The 22,265-nt window shown below is 33.1% G+C and overlaps 2 protein-coding genes across 2 annotated transcripts in view; both read left to right on the top strand.

Moving 5' to 3' along the window:
- Positions 1-22,265, top strand: part of LOC127861624 (profilin-1-like) — a 368,553-nt gene that overhangs the window by 300,185 nt on the left and 46,103 nt on the right. The window lies entirely within an intron of this gene.
- The window catches only part of LOC127861831 (tachykinin-like peptides receptor 86C), a 43,538-nt gene continuing 21,565 nt past the window's right edge, over positions 293-22,265 (top strand). Inside the window, exons 1-5 of the mRNA XM_052400511.1 lie at positions 293-648; positions 4,396-4,509; positions 7,166-7,289; positions 9,004-9,245; positions 10,071-10,224. Coding sequence (XP_052256471.1) covers positions 293-648; positions 4,396-4,509; positions 7,166-7,289; positions 9,004-9,245; positions 10,071-10,224 — 990 coding nt within the window. The remainder of the gene's footprint in view (positions 649-4,395; positions 4,510-7,165; positions 7,290-9,003; positions 9,246-10,070; positions 10,225-22,265) is intronic.

Raw genomic sequence — 22,265 nt, 5'->3', positions numbered from 1 at the left:
CTGGATACAAAAACAGCTTTGCGTCGGGAATTAAACAACGTCAACACTTTTCTCTAAATGACCTAAGTATGCGTTTGTTGTTTACAATTGAGTTTACATGTTCGAGACTATTACATAAGTGATTAACCTCTTGCGTTATAAACGTGTTGGATAAAATTATTAGTGATATAATGAGCGATTACAACACTACATAAACGTATGCGTTCACTCAAACGATGACTGATGCATGATATCTCAACACTTGATAGTAATAAATCATCTAATAAAACATTTACAACCAAAAGGTGAGCCAATGGCATCCGTTAATACAGAGACAAATAAGTCGGTGATGGCTACTGCAAACAATCAATCGTCTACGTATCATTATAACGAGTCAGGAGAAAATCAAACGAAAGAGATGGACGATGGATTTTATTTTTACGAGGATATTGAAAAGCTTAAGACGTCATGGGTTAACGAGCCCCATGTGTTGCCACAGACCATTATATACGGCATCGTGTTTTTGTTGGGCTTGGCAGGAAATTGCATTGTGATTTGTGCGGCGATCGGACGTAGGTCCAATCGAAATGTGACCTTAATGTTCATGGTAAGCCTAGCTGTTGCCGACATTCTGTTCCTGCTCGTAGTTATCCCACACGAGTTGCTCCGGTAAGAATATGACATTGCCCTGTTTGTATCAAATGTCAAATCATGATTGTTTTTTAACGCGATACTAAGCGTACATTTTAAATGAATGAAATTGTTTAACAATGTTAAGCTAAAATCCACTGATGCATTTATTAAAACCGTTGACGCTATATTGCTCCCTTTAAATGTGCATTGTACCACTAGTTTAAATCCTCTCTTGTATAATTTGCCGTGATAAGTTTATATAATTAAAACCATTCCAAAACCTGACTCACATTTCATGTACCCATGCACATAGAAATATTATTTACACATGTTTGCTTCAGTAATGTATGCGTCGCTATACTAAACAAAGGTCCGGAATATTTTAGCATCGAAAATTATGTACTAGTTGGAGGTTCAACTTTATATAATGTATATATTTAAATAATCTTAATGTCATTTAATAAACTAAACTGCGAATAGGTATATATCATATAGTTTCTTATCGTCGTTGAAATTCTCGTATAGGTATTGACCATGAATTTGCGTAGAACGTCGACTTTGCAACCCTTAGTTCATTATATGCTATAAGTATGACACGAGTGGACGTCATACAGTTATTTACAGTTTTAACGTTAGAGACGATTATGTAATATGTAACATCCAAGTATTAAATAGATTATCGACTGTTATATAAGAATATGAAGACTTTTTAAAAATTATATCAACAATATGTTCTGGTCCAAAAAACACAATTATGTAAACTAATTGATACTTATTATACATAGTATTATTGGCAAATTACGGGTTAAAGTGTTTTTATTAAATGGTTGTATATAGGTATAAAGTACACACTATAACACAATGGTAGATATATAACGATTTCATTAAATGCGCTCACTTTACGTGTTACCTCATGTCTTAGCATGTGTCGGCGCGGTAAATGAAACAATAAAGGTCAATCTCAAATAAAATTTTATGTTTCTAAATTTTGCAGTATACATGTCATCTTTGTCCGAGAATCTTTCGAACTTGTGTTCAAATTAATAGTTAATAAATAGTGGTGCGGTTAAAATGATTTATGTTCTCATTTGTTCTCAACTAATCGTTGTTTGAGCAAATCGTGTTATCATTATCCCTAAAGAAATAGTAAGTTTTGCCATTCCTATAATTTAATGTATTGCTTTCTTGTTGGCTTATACTTTTACATACACATATCCATGCTATATGAATATTATATTTTCCAATTAACAATTTTGCAATACTTTACACACAGACGATTATAATACAATTGAAATGAATAGTGCAGTGAATTGTTTAAAATATAACATTTAATTAAGAAGTGTGCTTAATTTTATTAGTTAGTTTAAGTGAAGCTCCAAAGATGCGCTGCTTTTACAAGACGCTGGATTCAGCAGTAATCAAAAGTCGTCTATTAAAATGTATGCTTTAAATGTTTCAGTTAAAACATATAATACATACATAAGTATGTTCTGATTATAAAAACACATATATCAGTAATACATTTCATTGCATATATGTAGAAACAAATTTACCGGTAGCTCTGTATTAACACATCGCCAACGTGTCATACGTTTTTGAGTTGATTACAAATTCGTTTTTATTTATAAACATAGTATCCTCTCGGTATTGAATTTAACTGATAAATGAATTAAAATTATCAAAGATGTTAAAAGAGAAAGAGCTTAAGTGATTTAGTTAACACTCCCTAAGCGCAATACATTGTTTGGATGTGCTATCATTGAATTGTGTCAGTTGTTTAAGCTAAGCGTTTCTCCACAAATCACGTTTGAAAACGTGATAAACCTTTCATCAAGTTTCGTTTTTTCCCAAGAGATTAATCACTGGCATGTGCTTTTTTATTTGTTGTCGGGTCTTGTCTTAAAGTGATAATGATCTAAGCCAATAGTCTACAAGGACGAAATGAGCTATAATGAACGAAATTGGTTTTACTCTTGGTGTAATCTGGTATGCGTTTATGCATAACGTAAACAAATTAAATAGTGCACAGAGATCACGACGTACTTTATCGTTCCACAATGTGGTGCGCTTATTCCTTGTATAGAATAGGGCTTGAATATATGCCACTGCCAGTCAATGAATATGACTACATTATAAAATACAATTTTTTTTTCCATCCGTTGCGCTAAATATGCACTTTAGCACATATAATAAACTGGCAACACACACTATTGTACACATACATATGGACATACTCATCAACACGTGTACACTGTAGTTACGTTGAAAGGAAAAGTGTATTGATGATTTGCGAAATGCAAGCACAATTGGCTATACTTGTCAATGCTCTTGTATAAACTCTATGTATTTTCGTCAGAAACAATGATCACAGTTCCTCATTTAGGAGACGTTTTTATTTCATTACTATGTAAATGTGTATTTGTAAATGAATAACTATACCGGGCTATATATGATGCTGATTTTGCGCTGCGTTAAGATATGTTCACCTCTAGTTGTCGTTTAACAAGTTTACTATTTAAATACAATATCATGTTTTGTAGAACTCAACAATTATATAGTGAGTATGCAAACTAGTTTTTACTAAAATAAATAAATTGAATAATTATGATATATGGATTCGCGAAGAGTTGTCCGAATTTACATCCTTCTGCAATACTAGAACACATCCTTGAAATTGAAGTTTAGTCAAAACAAATACATTCAAGAGATCTTCCAACTACAAAATGGTAACGTTTGGGCAAGATATTCATTTCTTATCATTATCGATCTTGATCAAAACATTTGTTCCGAAAGTATATTGACTAAGTTTGAAACTGGGTCACGTGGGATTTATAATGAAGAGGTCGAATAAAAGAAAATGCGCGTTAACACTTAAGAAAATTACAAATCCTCATGCATATTACTCTGAACATCTGACCTAATTTTAATTTTACTTGGTTAGAACACTTATCCCAATAATATATTTGCTAAGTTCTAAATCGGGCCAGTATGTGGCAACATACGTGTCACTACGTTAAATTGTGGAACACAATGGTGTGCTCACATAATAAAAAGTTAGTGACAATCTATGAAACCATAACGCTTAGTAATTTTAATATATGTGGCTATAGTAAAACCTACAGTGCAACTCGTTTCGAATACTTACACCGTGTAATGTGATACACACATACATTTGCACAATGTTGTTATTTTGTTAAACAAACACTCCTTCCATGTGTTGAGGAAGTGTCATTTAACTGTATACATGCTCGCTTTTTTACAATGTTTCTTCAGAATGCGTCTCTGCGTCAACGCGGCGTTTTATATGATCTTTGTTTTTACGCATTCGCGATCAAGTATCCGTGCTTATTGATAAAATATCGAAGAATACGAAACTTAAATTGAATACAATCATTACAACTAATTGACCTGTGAATACATGTTTCCATTTATGTTAAGTGTCGCATACATAAGAACAGACATACATGCAATGTGTGAAATGCACATATACCGTTTACCTCAGGAACTCCAGTTACGCAGGCTGGGGAACGTTTGGTTTAGTTTGTTCACAGAAAACAAAAGCAAACCAAATCAAGCGTCGCATCGAATTAATTAAAATAAAAATAATGTCAGTTGTAATCAATCCATCATTCGTTGTTATATTTCGCCATACGTTTAATTTGTTTCTGTAACGCTGTTCGTGTGTTGTTTAAAGAACATAATACAAATAATTAACCTTGTTTTACATTTCAAAACCTTGTTTAATATTACATGTATATGGTATTATACATTTATATTTTTCAGGATGGTTTTTGGTGAATGGCCCGGTGGCCGAGCGTTTTGTAAGGTGTCTGGTTTTATAGAGATGCTAACGGCTGTAGCCTCGATTCTCAATTTGACAGCCGTCAGTTTTGAAAGGTAAATGCATTGCATTTTCACTCGTGGTGATAACCTAGCGAGATTAATATTAGTTTTTTACTGGAAAGTGTTGTTTATTTCTGAAAGCAAATATTGTATTTACACTATTTTTAGTTGTATGATCATGTTAAATACAGTATTAATTTCATTGGGAGCAGTACCTGTAAATTGTTGTTTGTGTGGATCATATTGGCCATACTTACTTGCATGCAGATAGTTGTTGAACTTCTATTCATTCAATCTTCATTACGATAAGAAGACACGTTCACTGCCTACATGTATGCTTGAGACAGAGGAATCATTTCAAACAAACTCTGCAAAATATTGTTTTATTATCCACAGGAAGCATTTTGTTTAAACTGAAGTGCATTTCAGATACAGTTCATGATATACAATACAAATTAAACAACGTGTCAGGCGATTGACGAGGATAAGGCAGTGCGTGCCGTTTTCTGCGATAATCAAACAATTTTTGATCGAGTCTGGCGTCAATTTCTAATCACACAATGTTCGTCAATTTTAAAATGTTCCTCTAACACTTAATTATGTCTTACATGTTAAACTGTTAAGTGCGCATCGTGTGTGTTCAAATGCTATATCATCACTTGGCGCCATTAAACAAACAGGCGTTTCTCTATGCTCCTCATGTTTCCAATTGTTATTCCTCGCTAACGTAAACGATATCATTCATGTTGTGAAAACATCCAGCGCAGCTGACGACACCAGTTTTTACATCAGTGTAAAATAAAGTATCCCTTTACTTCATTTAGCATGTTTAACAACGACCTTGCAACCATAATTCGTTGTCCAGTCTTGGGGTTGGTTTAACTCTGTGAACCGCATCACTCACATTTACTTATGAATTATTTACATATTTTAGAAGTTGACACCACTACGCAGCTGGATACTCTATCATATGACACACAATGATGAGCTTGCATCTCAATGACTCTAACAAAAGCTTGTCGACTTATCGGTCGCTTCAGAAAAAACTTCCTTAATTTCTACTGTATGTTTTCTAACGTATTCACTCTACACTGGACTACTCTGGTGTTGTCTGGGACTATTGTAGCGAATATCTGATGCACGAACTCGACTCAGTCCAAATGGAAGCTGTTGTATATGTACAGAAACATCAACAAATTGCAGTATTCAAGAGCTACTGGACGACCTAAAACGGGATACACTGTCGGAAAGAAGGAAAGAGGGACACAACACAATCAACTTCTATTTTATATAAATTACACATTTGGCCGTCATCACTCTTCATGTCAGACCTGATTTCAAATATAAACCAAACTAAAGGCGACGGATACAAACTAATACACATTCAACAAGCAAGAACACGCGCGAAGACATTTGGTCAATATATCTTACCCAAAATAATATGTGAGTGAAATCAACTGCCAATAACAATTCAAAGTTTACCTAATATAAACTCATTTCAATACGCCAAAATGAAGATAAAAACGAATATGTATCTATTTTCATTGTGGTTCACGAACTGGACAAATATTGCACACACGTCTTCGGTTTGACGGTAGCGGGTTTAACTTCGACCTTAACTCCACCTTGCGCTCCTGTGGTTTACCAGAAACAATGGAGCACTTTATTATAAGTTGTCCATATTATCGAATACATCCGACTGCTTTTTTCGACAAACAGTGTCAAATCACTAAAAGAAAAAACATGTTACATGTCTTCGACCGATTCTTTTGTGCAGAAAAGGCATTTTGTTCCGCGCTCTACAGCAATATATCATAGCACCAGAACGCTTTGAAACACACATGTAATCGGCTCTCATTGGCCAAAACAAACCGTGTACCATGAAATGTGCGAGACTGACCGCTCATCTAAGCTAGTAAAATATTTAAAAAATCGGGGTTTTTGTTTACATTCCATTTATATACTCTCTACTCGTACCATTTTCACATGACAACTTAACACTTTAAGTTTCTCTCCTGACCACACTGTATACAGTCGCAACTTTAAACAGACGGGCATGAATTAATATACCTGTCACTGCGACCTTTCTTTCCAATCTATGGCAAATTCAAATCTTTTATATGTATTTTTTTAATAATGTTTACACGAGTGCGTGTTTTCATTTACCATTTAATTGAAATAAAGTGTACGCTTAAATTAAAGAGGATAGTGAACATAGTATTGCACGTTGATCTCATACTTAGATGCGAAAATCTAAAGGAAAACGCAATTATTTAGCAAATATAGATGTTACATCGCTACCACTGCAATTCAGCTCAGTTCAGTTTAGCTTTAGTTAAGAGCTAAAACTAAAATGTTTGTAAAGATCGCAGAACGCCGAATGCTTTAGGTATTAACTGGATAGTTTACCATTGAGCAAACATAAGATCAAAGCTGCTTACTGATCAGTATAGTTCTTTGTAGTCATAGAGCTATCAGTCCATCTTAGATCACTTGAGTTTATACGTTGGTAACAGCTTTATATACGTGCATCGTAGGCTGATGTATATTTTTGTGTACACAGCATCTACAAAGCATAGCATGCCAACCTGTTCAAAATATGTTCTTTTCATTTGAGTTATATGTTTTGTTATTGTGTATGCATCAAATGCGGTGAAAAGTATATAAGTCCATACGAACATAAAAACACGAACTTTGTATTTTATTTTAGATACTTTGTGATAGTGAATCCTATTCAAAGCCGACATAGATGTACCGTCGGAAACACACGAAAACTTCTAGTTTTCGTTTGGGTCATGTCAGCATGCCTGTCGGCGCCGTCATTGTTCGTTGAGGTAACACATCCTTCACGTAAACACAGTTGATACGCATAGAAACATATACTACGCAAACATGTTCAAACTTGAATCCATCCATGAGTTCATAATTTGATTCAATATGTGCTATTGATCTGATAGCTACAGACTGTGCAATGTTACGATACAAATATTCATCAATGGACATTAAAATCTAAGGCATGGGTGTATGTATGGTTTTTATGTTTGCGGGCATGAACATGGTAAAACGTGGTATTATAGTTCACATTCAATGTCATTATGTGTAGTGGGCCTTTAAACCAGGACAACAATACATTCATTCCAACAACACTATTGCTCTTATGCAACAGCGCAAGTGTCAAGGTGCCGGCCACATACTGCACCTGCTTAAGCGTCCGATTGTCACGAACAAATTATTTAATCGTGAGATTGCACATAATTTAGTAAAAGTATCACATGTACAATATAAAATAAAAAATCTTAACTCAAAACTAATGTATTCAAGTTTGATTTTTTTTCGTTAGGCAAGTCACTTAGTGCGAACTGCTTTTAAAAAGTCTCAAAGTACACAATTTAGTCTACCTTATCTAACTATCGCTGATAATCACAAACCGATATAGAACACAACTACCGAGGTACAATAATCCTTTATCCACGCAATAATTTAAAAATTAAACAATACACTGAAGATATTGTCTCGATATTAGCACATCATTTGGAATATATATCCTGATAATCGGATATTACATATTTAATGCATATAGAATCGTGCTGTAATTATAATGCACACCATTGTTAATGGACTCTTAAACCAGTAAACCAGTTAAATTGTATACGTAAACTCTAAGTTAACACTTGTTTACAGGAAAATAATATTCAATACATGTACATAACATAGCATGTAACAATAAATTAAACTCTCAAAGGTAAAATGTTATAATGTTTGCATTTAGGTCGCAATCGGTTTGCATTTTGGCACCAATGAATGCACACCAAATCAATAATCTAGATGATAAATCTGTATAATAAAACGATGTATAATACCACCGGAAACTGTGCACCACAATTTTACTGTTTATCCGATGAAAAGTATAGAATCCAAATGAGCATATTTAAATTAAGTTCCAGATGTCGTAAAACATAATCTGGCATATATAATATGATATCACGAGAAGACCGGAAGTGTAAAATCGGTAATTAACACGTTTTTAATTCAGAATATCACGTTTTACTGGGCTGTCCAGTACACAACGAATTTTGCATACAATTTAATATCAGGACATCCTGGCCCACCATAAGTAAATTCATATAATCTCTGTCTTGCAAAAATTCTCTAAAACTAAAGATATTGCAAATTGTTTGGTAGACGCTTTAAATCTTAGATCTGAGAAAGTAAATATTTAGCTGCTTTATAATTGCATGTTTACACAATGAATGTAATACATAGTCTTACATGTTATTTGCAATATTGTAAACCTTTTTTATTTTCATATTTATTCAAAATTAATTATATCATATTGTAATTTGTATGATTCTCTGTCCTGGCCAGCTCTCGTTTGCATATATGTTTTTGCCAAAGGCAGAATGCTGCATCGCCAATAAACTTGAAATGTTATGATTCTGTACTTAGTACATAATTATACTATTGCAACCAGATACCTAAACATGCGAAACAAAATTTTAAGCAATTTGCATTATAAGTTCATGGCAACAAAACGATCTCTTTTTTTAGGATACACAAAACACCACTTACTACAATAACGTGACTTCTTTTACGATGATGTTATGTGCTGATCATGGTCTCCAAGACAATATGCGGATCTACTACGCGGTCTACCAGATTCTAACCATGTTCTGTATACCCACCATCCTTATGGTGTTTTGCTACACTGTCGTCATATACGTTCTTTGGATCAGTGGCCGCACGCTTGTTAAGATGACATCCACGAATTCAGCCAATGTGTCAAATCACTCGTAAGTTTGCCATGTTTAGTTAGTTTATGTAAAAACAGACTCGTAAGTGCGTGTCTTAAAAAATCTATTACTTTACAAAAAACATTTGTAGAGTTTTTCTTATGTTTAAATATAAAAAATATAGTATTATGAAAGTGTACGATTCCCGTTTTAAAAAGTAAATAATGTTGTTTTGTGTTGTTCTGATAACATTATGATGGCGAACTATCACCGTTACAGTATATAACAGCATAACGATACTTATAAGAGTGTGTCTCACACTTGTATGGAAAGGCATACCCTAGTATTATATCACACACATTACCACGTATATACCAATATGTATGTGAAAAAAAACGATATGCTATCTTAGAGCATGCAACAATCGATAACAAATCTAAAGAATCAAAAAGCACACCGAGACAGTAATACAAAAGGTAGTATTTACGATATTTTGCAGATTTTATAATGGTCATTACACACAGAAGGAAACACTATTAATGGTATACACAAAATACCGGTACCACGAAACTTGTTGATGGTATAGACAGACAGACAAACATAAAGTCAAACTGACAGAAATGCAAACATACTTACATAGAAATTTTTTAGACTTATATATAATAGTACATCGGCATCATACTTAAATATACACATAATTTTTTCGTAACAACATAGGTCTACCAAATCATTATGTCGTAACAAATAATCAAATACATGTAAAAATACAAATACATACGATCGATGACACTAACACGTATCAAAATCTATCGAGGTAGTAATGAACTGTGTTAAACAGTTTTATTATGGATATATTTTCCTTTGGCTTAAGTTTCTTTATTGTAGGTACCTAGGCGTGAACAGACAGGACTCAAATGCCTCCAGCAGCTCCTTGTCGACCGGTCCGCCCATCCAAAGTCGGAGCCAGAGGTTCTTGATAGACAGGACAGCAGGCGTAAACAACACCGTGATAGATGCAATCATGAAGGGACGCAAACAGGTTAGCAGTATTTTTTACTTGAAATAAATAACTAGCAAACACTAACTGATTGTATTTTTTTAATTAATAAGAAATGTCATGAGTCCTACATAAAAAGGTTTCAGAATATAACAGTATACAAAAACATACCTTGAACGTATATAAACGTTTATAATTATTATAATTGCACACACGCACACACACTTAAAATAAGTTAACACTTGTTACCAAGTAGGCGACTGTCTAAACGTCAAGTACAAGGTAATGTAAGCATAACATGTATGGTATAAACGACCGCCCTCTACGTATACTTAATTGTGTTATCAGATGCATTTCCACTAAATCACTCACAAGTAAGGTATGTTTTTAATAATACGCATATACGTGTGTATTTGTTGGAAACACAGCATATATATATATATATATATATATATATATATATATATATATATATATATATATATAATTTCTAGTATTTTCATTCATATTGCAGCGACGTAACGAAATTATTAACCAATGTTCTTTAGTTTATTCAAAATATATATAACATAACACTTTAAGACTTGGCAATGTCGGATAGTAAATAATCAATTATTCATACGCACACACAAAACGCAATCAAGAGGGTTACTACACTAACGCCCGTAGCGTGCTGTTGTACTCTTCAATTGGCAGTAGCAAATCAAAACGTAACAACACATAAATACACGGAATAAACTGACTAACTATTCATTGACACATACTTTACTTGAAATGTGTCATCATCACTTTCAACGGCAATTTACTACACATTTCTAGCGCGAATACGGTTGAGGTATAGTTTAACTATAACAATACTACTTACAATACGAATAGTTGACAATACATACTACATTGTTTCTTATGTCATTGGTTGCAGGTCATAAAAATGCTGATAACTGTCATTGTTGTGTTTCTGATCTGCTGGGGGCCAAAATTGATATTTCGTATTCTGAAATATTCGGACTTCAGGGTTCATATGCATACCCAAGATCATTTTAAACTCCAGGTAAGACGTATACTCGTATTTTGTTAATTATTGTTACAAATGCAGTTACACCATATTCATAAAATACTTTGCATATAACTCATAACAGTATACTTAGTCTGGACAGAGCAAACATGTTTATTAAATATCGTAATGAACTACAAACATATTACTTCACTCAGGGAGACATGCACGATTGAAACATTTAAAGTGAGGTATGTGAAAAGAAGGGTATGAAAATAAGTCGGGTTATTAAGTTTACCTTGATTTGAAGTACTAACGGTATTTAAGAAAAGGGAATAATATTCTGCTAGACCTTCTTTGCATAATTGTTTAGTGGTCAGTGATATGTTGAAAACCCATTTGGATTTTTTCACATTAGTATCAATTAATCAGTAAAAAGAATATGTTATTTAAGACGAGAACGCGTTTGTCATATTTGCTTTTAACGTAATTACTCGTTGTTTATTTACAGATAGCGATAACCTGTCTGCCTTATATACAGTCCTGCATGAACCCGCTGATCTTCTGTTTCATGTCAAACAACTTTCGCAAAAGTGTTTTACAACTGTGTTCAACAAACAAGCCAAAGTGCTCCTGCTTTGGACGACACAATTCAGAAGAGGATCTGGAAATGTTTACTAAAGACAGTAATGTATAAATCTTACGAATGTATTAAATAATCTATACAGACACATTAACGTGAAAGACGGCAATAGAATCATAAAAAACAACAGTTAAATTCACTGTCAGATACATATATGACGATTGAAATATATGTGTGTTTCAAACTAAAGTGTACATGGGAAAAAGTTTGTTAATTTGCTTATTTTGATCAGTTGATATAATAATATAATATCATAATAATGTTAATTATTTGGTATAAGAGATGATTTAAAATGCACGCGTGTTATTTCAAATATACCATAATGCGTTAACAACGGTCCTAATCATTACCGTTTGGTGTTTGGTAATGCTCAACACGTTTTATGTCTTTTTATCTAGTATAGGCATTTAAGGCTACCGGCTAATTTTCATCTGATTTTTATAAAAGATGCATTAGGGATGTCAGTTTAGAATCGGACATACATTCATTGCATTGTTCATACAATGTCAATGTAATAACAATTTATAGAAAGGACCCATTAATTATTAAACATCCTTACCCATTAACGTATTTGAACACAAGCAATACACACACGTTCATATAGTTTAGCAATGTTGTGTATACTGCTACACATCAATCGAAAAAGATGTTTAGAAAAAATATGAAAGTGTTGCTGATAATAGCATTTACGGACAATGCTTAGAAATGTTTGTCACAATTATGATTAAAAGTCAGTTGAAACCATCAACGAAAACCCATCAACATGTGTTCGAAGGTTCTGTGTAATTGTAAGTGCGTTCGGTGTAAATACTATTGGAATATATTAATGCTTACAACATGGTTCATGTATTTATTCTAAGAAAAGTATAATGTGCACCCAGGCCATATTTCAAATTCCAGACATGAATATTATTGATCGGAAATAGTTTGAAATGACATACACATATACTAACACCACGATATTAATTGTATACAAATGCTATGTGCCCCAAAGAATAATGATATAGCTGGTTATTAAGTCATTGTCTTCTGACCATTGAGTTACATTAAAAATTCCCATCAATACACCATGTCGTTTTAAAATTCTCTAAATGATGTGTTCAATGTATACATAAGTTTCAATGTATAATATACCGTGATTTGTTCATCAATTAACATGTCTGATTTGATCAATTTGGTGTCATATTGTGTATAATATCGATATGAAGTTATGTTTTATTTATCCGCTTTAATACCAAAAAATAAATATATTTAAAATAACAATACTGAAAATAACATATTTAAAATATGTCCTGATTTTAAAATAAAAAAAAACATCTACTTTTGTAAATAATTGTCTTTATTAAAACGATGGATTACTTGCTCTTGTTTTTTTTACTTGTTGGTCGCATACCCACCGCATGACATGTTTGTTATGAGGTGACAGTTTATTCAAACATCAATAGTGTTCGTAGATGCACATGTTGACATCTTGATTGCCTATTAGCCAATTAAATATTCGGATGTATTCGTTCGGGTCTACTTGCAGGAAATCGGCCCAACATTTTTTAAAGGTCATTTAAGGTGAAAATCTCGTTTTAACAGCTACGCCGACATAAGTCTGAACGAAATAGTTAAATAAGCAAGCAACTTAGACCTACCCGATACAAGTACAGTTTATAAAATCTAGTAATACATTGTACACTTAAACATGTGTTGATGAATCCATAACGGTCGATATGTATTGAAAACTACAATACTGAGCCCTTGACCGACGTTTTAAGTTCATGCCTAGGATACCGTTGATGCCATATTATATCTGATTCATAAACTTATCATTTGTAAACACATAATCTGTAACTTATTACATATTAAATCGGATGAATATGTATCTGGAGCCAACGACATTTTACATTGCTGGATTTATTTTTATTTAAATGTGTTATAATGAAAAACATAACGGAAAGAAGGAACGTGAATGTACTATTATTGACAAACGATTTTGATTTTAGAATTCCCACTCATAAACTAGATCATACAAAGAACGTGTACAGGTTAAGGCGCATGGCTACATGGTTTTCCGTCAGCAATTACACAAGTGCAGCAGCATTATCTTTGCATTGAAATGTTTTTAATTGAATACGAAGATCGTCAAAGACTTCGTCGTCTTGTCGTGACCTTACACTCATGGTACATCTGAGTCGGTTGATATATGAAGTGCATGCATTAGTCGACATAGCTTTGATGGAAATAATCTAGACACAAAAAGGCAGATACTGTAAAAGTGCAACGTAAGTAATCCCGTCTTGAGTAAGCTTTGATTTTCTGCAACAAAGTTCGCGACTAATCTTTTTATCACTACAAATGCACAGAGATGAGACCGAAATAAAAAAATTATACTTGTGCTAGATTATAAACATTAATAATTGTTTAGCCGACAAAGAAAGCGCTACCAGAAGAAACAAACTAAAGTATATGCTCGCACTGCGGGGTATTGCAAATGGACAGGATGACACGGTGCAAAACTGTATACATGATCAAATATAAATAACCTCAACTGTCATTATGTTAACTTGAACAATACGAATCCAGAAGCATGTGCTTAGGCGAAAAGACTATTGCCAGCCCAGTCATACATAAATCACAAATGCATGATTTTCAAGAATACTATAATGCACTACAATTATGATAAACGTAACAAAGCAAATGGTGTACACCTGTGTAAACCCATTGAGTAAACGTGATCACATTTGTAATTAGAAGCGAATACAACGCCTAAAACATATTTAGTTAGGCATATATATTTTAGCGTTTGTATTAAACAAAAATAAACATAGTTGTTAGTGCCAGAGTGGTTATCAGGAAGTCATTTAAACGACAGAGTTCTTGCCAATACACCAGCAATGCACGTGTCATTGAAGCAAGTATTGTAGAATATATGTAATATACACACATTATAGACAAACAAAAACATTAACTATAACTTTTGTGTTGCTATGAATGATTTTAACATAATGATAATTGCACTTAAACACACTAATGAAATATTTTTTGAAAAACATATCCCGCACGATCATTGACATGAATGGAGTCTCGCGACATACGTGTAGGGCATGCAATATATTGAATAGACTGTGGGTTACAGTTCAATGAAAATAGTTTTGTAGAGAGTGATGCCACATGGTACCTACGTTAATTAGAAGGATGCACGTTATTTACCCAGAATCTCGCAATGGCATAATAGATGTTTATATAATTATTTTGAAACGATGAAAACATTCCCCAGCCAAAAATATCATGAAAATATCAAGCGCAAATCTACCTTTAATTGTTCGGAACATTTGACTACGCGCACACCGATTGTCAGCGTATACGGTGTTTTGAAGAATAGTTGATACATATTGCCACTTTTATAAATGGTATAATATACAATAGCTGGTCCGCACTGGGTATTACACTATTAAAAATAACAAATATTATCATATTGAAGGAGAAATAATATTGGAGTTCGAACTAAGAAGACTATGAAAGGACTATATTTTTATGATACACGAAATTTCATAACTCAGTTTTGATTGAAAAGCCGTGTTTATATGATCTAACACTCTATTTAAGAAAGCATTATGTGTACGAAGCAGTTACGATCAGACCAACTCAACTTGCATTGTGTTAAAGAAGTTAATGAAAATCTGAAATAAAACGTGTATTTCACGCGAAGCTCGTCATGGCAGCTTAGCTGACTAAACACATTTTTCATTAACACGTTCCCATACATATCTAATGCATAATGTACTTTTGTAATATATCAATTAACATGTTAGCATTGCTTTGTTATGAGATATACCGTATATAATGTCTGAAACTTATCAGTTGAAATTGCCTTTCTGGAAACGGCGACGTTCTTTATATGAATTACAAACGTGCTCTTAAAAATGTATACATAAGCGTTTGTTTATGATACATTTTTAATTTATATAGACCTACTTATAGCGTATTATATGCAGGCGCGATACTATTCCTTAGTTGCGAAACTATAACCTTCTTGGTCATTCATGTTTTGTAGTTGATAATAACTGATTCACAGCGGAAGGAGACATTGAACAGTTGAATACTTTTGCAACGATATTACCAGCATTGCCGCCGTCATTGCACGCATTGCTATATTGCTATAATTTCAATGAATTTACATGTTGTTGTTTTCTTTTCTAATTAAACCCCATGTAGTAAACAAAGCTTTGTTCCAACATGTTTGGGATAAAGAAGTCAAGAAAAGAACGATTTCGGCGTGGTTATATTGTTTGTGGTTTGTAGCCCTAAAACAATCTTCTGGCACTTCGTCCTGTTCGCGGATATGAATTTAGAGTTTGAAACATGATAATGTCTATTAAAATGTTCTATTTTGAGGCAATACTAACATATTTAATACATATTGTGTATTTTTCATTACACATTGAAATAAACATTGTAGAAAAAGTGTCGATATTGCCTTTATTCGTCCATATCCGCACTTTTCGGTCATATCCGCGGATATGAGTCATATACGCATTTTAGACGGACCTCTTTTTACCCGGGATACTCGGGATACCTACCCGAATGGGAGACAACTCCTTTAGTTACGAAAAGACCGAATTACGTTCAAACTATATCTGTGGTACAAAGCAGTTCGGGATGAATGCGAATTCTTGATTCCGGAAGTGAGAACCCCGGAAGTTGCGTTTTCCTGTTAGCCATCTTGAATAATAAGGCAAACGTCGTCAAGACCGTTATCATCGTAAATTCTTGACTATTTCTGGGCATCACTCGGTCCCGCTTGTGGAAGATTGTTGCCGGACTATTCATGTAGATCGGTGAGTACAACATATGCGACGCCATGTGTCATGCAAATGTATTCACACCAAAACCAGCTACAGCAAATAATATTTTGTTGATGGACTTTATAATAACATAATTAAACGTATGTTAATAATGAGTTGATGAGTTGAGTTGTGCTGGGCAAGAACGTTACATCGCGCATGGAAACAAATGAATTACGTGTTGGTATTCAAAGTTATACCTCAATACAAATAGCAGTGTGTAGCTCCGTCCATGGTCTGTTGCAAAATAGAACACAATGGTGTGGATTATATATCTATAGAAAACCAATGAGTCGTCTCTGGCAGTGGTTGAATGTTAAGTATTATTATTTTAAGTGTGATTACATAACATATTTTTGAATTAATATGCATGGAATCAGCTCATGATTGTTGCGCTTCTCATTTTATTTAGTTAACCATAGTGTATACATGCCCAAGGTAAAACAATATTTGAAATGTGCTATCAATTGTATAAGAGAATTTGAACTTAATTTTCCATACAACAATGCAATGTACACAGTAGTTATTTCGGGAGCTTATTAAAATCTGGCAATCGTTAACGTTTTTGTTCTAAGGATATATATGCTTTATCTTGGCGAATTTAATAGCTTCGACACGAAATTAGAAATTTCCATTTCCAGGCCAGGCAAAGTTTTACGACATACAAAGGTCTTCATCTCGCCTACTCGCATGGCCATCTATCAATAAAACAGTATGGATCTTGACGCAATTGTACACTGCCTTATTCGCACTCTTTAATTGGTAGATACTTATCTCGCCACATGTGGCATGGATTTTAACGCAATGCCTCCGTCTTGTGTTACAATACATGACAATAGATCCTGATTCATTGGTTAAGTTTGTTTAAATTTCAACACAGCTGGTAAGTCGTCAGGTAAAATTAAGCGCATCCAATTGTTCATTAATTATTTTATTATAGATGCACTTTTTAACCTGAATAAATAAACACAAACTGAAACGCGTTGATTTACTCGCATACGTCTGTTGTGTTATAATAAAGCAGTGGCCGTGTGTTCTTCATTAAATTGAAACTATAATAGTCAGTACAATACGCACACTGATAATACAAATATTACATTTGCTTACTGTTAAAGGAAACATTCTGTTTCAAAATGGAGACAATATGTTTGTTTGGCACGTTTGTTTTTGTAGCGGAATTCATGCATTAACGGATCAGTTTTAGCCATAACGAATCACGTGATCAAAATCACTCAGGGTGCGTCTAAAACGCTATTTGAATTGCCAAAACATGAAAAGTGTATGTGTATACTGTGACTAAAACATTGCATAAAGTTGATATTCTACTAAAAAAATGATTATATTGTGTTTTATTAAGTATGCTGTTAAATATAAACATTGGAATTAGACATAGGAAAGTCTGCACTAGAGTGGAAAAACGCTTTCTATTTAAGCCTGGCAATTTTAATCCATCAATGGTAGTTTCATTCCATTTAGAACAAGCGGTATGTTAAGTGATTTTGAAAGGAGTATCCCCATTCAGCTTTGTTTTCGCAACACAGACGTTGTATTCTAAACAGGTTAGCAAATTTAGAAAAGTGTACATTGGTTCACTGTAAATTATTCGTTTAAAATTGCCAATAGATCCAACATGGATATCTTATAAAACATGATACTTTATAATCATATCTTATTATCAATATTCAATTTGCAACACAGATAAAACGTAAAGATAACAATCTATTGGAAAAACATACAGGAACAACCAACAGTATTTGCATATAGTTAATATATTTAGGTCTATCCAATCGGAGCACAATTAATTGAAAAAAGATAATCAATGACAATGTTTAACTTTAAGCAAGCTAAATATAACTACAACAACTGAATAAGAACGTACAATGACATCACACGACACACACATATCAATGTAAAATAGCATCCAATCGTACAAAACATTGACCATATAATTATATTGAAAATGAGGACTGATTGACACATGATCATGTTATAATTTAAAGAATTGAATGACTGATTTTTGAAAGTTACATAATTTTAAATAATACATTTGTAAAGGAGTTTTGACTTTTTAATCAGATTCATGTTATAATGACTGAACTTAAATTTCTAATTACTCTCCAAATTATTCAATCGTTTAGGGTGTGTAACGCTTTATAATGGCACAGTTGTGCAATCGTCAAAATATGCATATCATTGATATTTTAGAGCAAAGCAAATGTTCAGTATTCTTGTTTCCTCACAAATATCATAACTGAAACGAACATTTGCATAACTGAAACATTGTGTTTGTTCAATGATGTCAATTTACTAAAACGTGAAATGGTCGCATTAAAACCCATGCTTTCAAACAAGAGGACATATCATAATGCTATCTGTTATGCTTAACACTCATTGTTTCCGTATTGTGTTTCCGTAAGTTAAGTTGCTGCCCTACAAACGCTCCAGTTTCTTATTAAGTAAGATTACTGTATCACTGACTTTATAATAAGCCACTTTTTGACAAAGCGCAAATATATAAAGAAAAATTGCCTCTTGCACCGTATTCGATATTTTACTAACACATGGTAATGCATACAGTCAATACATTCACATGCACGCGTTTTGGTAAGCTTGACCATACTTTGTTTCGCCTTTCAAACAATTCTCAATTTAGGTTTCCTACACATACTTTGACTTAAAGGAAATATTCTTTTCCGTATATTTGTTCTATGTAAACCTTAAGGTAAGCTTCAGTTCACGGTCAAATACACTAATCCTGTTTTCTTAGGTGCATCGTCGCTTAAATGATGTAGCTTTCATACTAAATGTTCATATCTATTACTTACTAATATAATAAAAATGTGCATGATTTTATCTAATAATTTAAAAACACATATAACATTGTGTTGAACAGCGAGACGTATAACATTTGGCGTAATATGGCATTGATACATGTATACATTTTAAGTCTACAGTGATATAAATCTAAATGTACCGTTTTTGTTGAACAGTTCCGATTAATAGACATGTAAACCTGTCAGTTAATGTGTTCTATGTAACGGCAAAGTAAACATGTTCTATTTAACGGTAAACACTTAAGATAATGTGATGCACTGACAAGGTACTCGACGCTTGTTCCAAAAACAGTACAGTACAATTATATGGCTTACAGTACTAATCTTGTACTTTTTAAATGTCAAGGCTTTACGAGAAAATTCCCTGAGGCTTGTTTTTATACCATACAATTGAACTTGATTTTGTTTACAGTATATACTGATTTATAAAGATCCTATATGCTGTATGTAATACGCATATTCCTTTGATCGTTATCTAATATCAATGTTTCAATCAACGCATTTATAATACATAATTAATGAATAATTTTCGCGCATTTAATCGGTTTTAACGCATATACGGAACCTAATTATATAATTTAATAGCAGTGACTATAATTTAAATAATCTGTTTGATGTTTATTGCTGTGTGGTATGCTTTACTTTTTATTTCATATTGATGAATATTTGTCTGATCTTTGTTCAAATTGTTTGAAATCTAGTCAGCATCGAATTATTGTTAGTGTAAAGTCAATTATTTAAGTTGTGCATTTTCAAAACATTAATTACTAGAATTTTGAGTAAAAATAAAATGTAACAACACAAAGGTATAAACTGTTTAAAATGCCCGGTATGTGTAAGCGTTTGATGATACAATTAATGCATTGACTTACATATACATTGCTTCTAATACTGCAATCATTGTTTCCTTCAATGTCAACGTGCCTCTTCTGACAAGGCTTTGATTTGTTTTCGGTTTACAAATGCTATAGCTAAATGTTTGTGTTGAGCTGAATATTTAGCTGTTAACTAACATAACGATAAGACGTCATCATGGGCAATGACGAATAGTATTCATCGAAAGCTCTGCTGCCGCGGGCGCAATCTTCTGCTGCAATTTCAATGTCATGTTTCTTTTCATAAAGGCTTGAAGAGCAAAACTTGAATGCGAATTAATTTAAATGCAACATGAGTACATGTATTTAACCACTGATGAACCATCGAAATACAGTTAATACGTAATTAACTGCCGTCTGCACGTGAATTAATTTGTTTTTAAACGTTGGTAATCGATTACCGGTTTTTATGAAGCGAGTTGCATTCGGTAATTGTTTATAGATATGCTTTGCATAAATGCCGTTTTTATGCATAAACATTTATCATACTCACTTTTTGTGACTCATGAATAATCAGATTTGTATTCGATTCATTGGCCTTATCGTATAAATATGCCGCCGATTCTATTTCGAATTTAATTCCACTAGTTAGTATACAATGAAACTCGATTATATGACACACATGCATATAACTGTTTCAAATTACAGATCGTTTAACTAATTCAGGAGTGGTCATTTCAATTAATGTGTTATGAATCATAATCGTTGAATTCTGGCTGACAAACAGTCCTACAAAATGAAATCTATAAACACCTCACATTCGCTAGAAAACGAGATCTCTGCATTGTGTTAATTTTTTGTCTCAAATATTCAGAATACATTGCCTTAGCTGACCAAATTAATCAAAATAACAATACTTGCATTAGGTTTTCAATTCAGATCGGAATACAATGAAAATTACATCTACATGTATACTGCTATTTTTACTGTCAAAGCATGGATTGAAAATTATGTACATGAACTAATGAAGCCTTACTAATTGAATTGTGCAAATGAAAATCAAGGCAAGATGATTACTTAGACCGCAATGAGATGCTGTCATTCAAGGTCATAGTTTAGTCGTTTTAATCAAATGCATCGTTAATTGAAGAACAAGTACCGGGAACTTAGCGGACATGTAATGCAACATTCCCTGAAAGGGAAAGTACACTTTAATTGATTGACCACGGCTATAAGTGCAACTGTTACATGTTCAGTGTCTTCCTAGAGACTGGGTGCAATACCCCAAAACTCCGAAAATTTTCTCGAGAGCGTTTCGGTAAGCCTCCAGAGTTCGATGCTTTCGGACGAAAATTATTAAAGCCACACACCTTGAACTGAAAGTAAATTTAAATATAAATAAGAAACATATTTTATCTATGCTAATTAGAATATATGTGGTGGTTACAAGGTAGAAATCCGTCTTTTTACGCTTTAAAACTTAAAAATAATCGCGTTTGTAGATAATATCGTATACTTATAGAAATCCTACTTTCGGTTTTAAATATAAAAAAATACTTGATAACTAGGCTATATATTTAATTTGATCTATGACAATTATAATATATCTGGTGGTTACATGGTAGAAATCCGTCTTTTTTGCGCTTTAAACATTTAAAATAATCGCGTTTGTCGAAATGGACGTATACGAATATAAATCCTTCTTTCAGTTTTGAAATAAAAAAAAAATACATTACTTGGTAACTAGGCTATAGATTTAATGAAAAATGTGCACGCTTTCAAATTGCATCTATATGTTTTAATTAACATGTTTTTCATTTCAATGTGTGTTGCTTTAACAAAACATGCCCTGCCCCATTTTCAGGGCTGATTTATTGCTTTAGGTTGATTATGTGTAATACTTTATTGCCGTTTTAGCCATTCGCAAATAATTGCGTTTATGTTCGTATTATTATATATCGAGGAACA

Source organism: Dreissena polymorpha, chromosome 16, assembly GCF_020536995.1.
Source record: "Dreissena polymorpha isolate Duluth1 chromosome 16, UMN_Dpol_1.0, whole genome shotgun sequence".
In the NCBI taxonomy this organism is placed as follows: Eukaryota; Metazoa; Mollusca; class Bivalvia; order Myida; family Dreissenidae; genus Dreissena; species Dreissena polymorpha.
The sequence above is the reverse complement of the archived record's forward strand: the minus strand, read 5'-3'. Positions and strand labels throughout refer to the sequence as shown.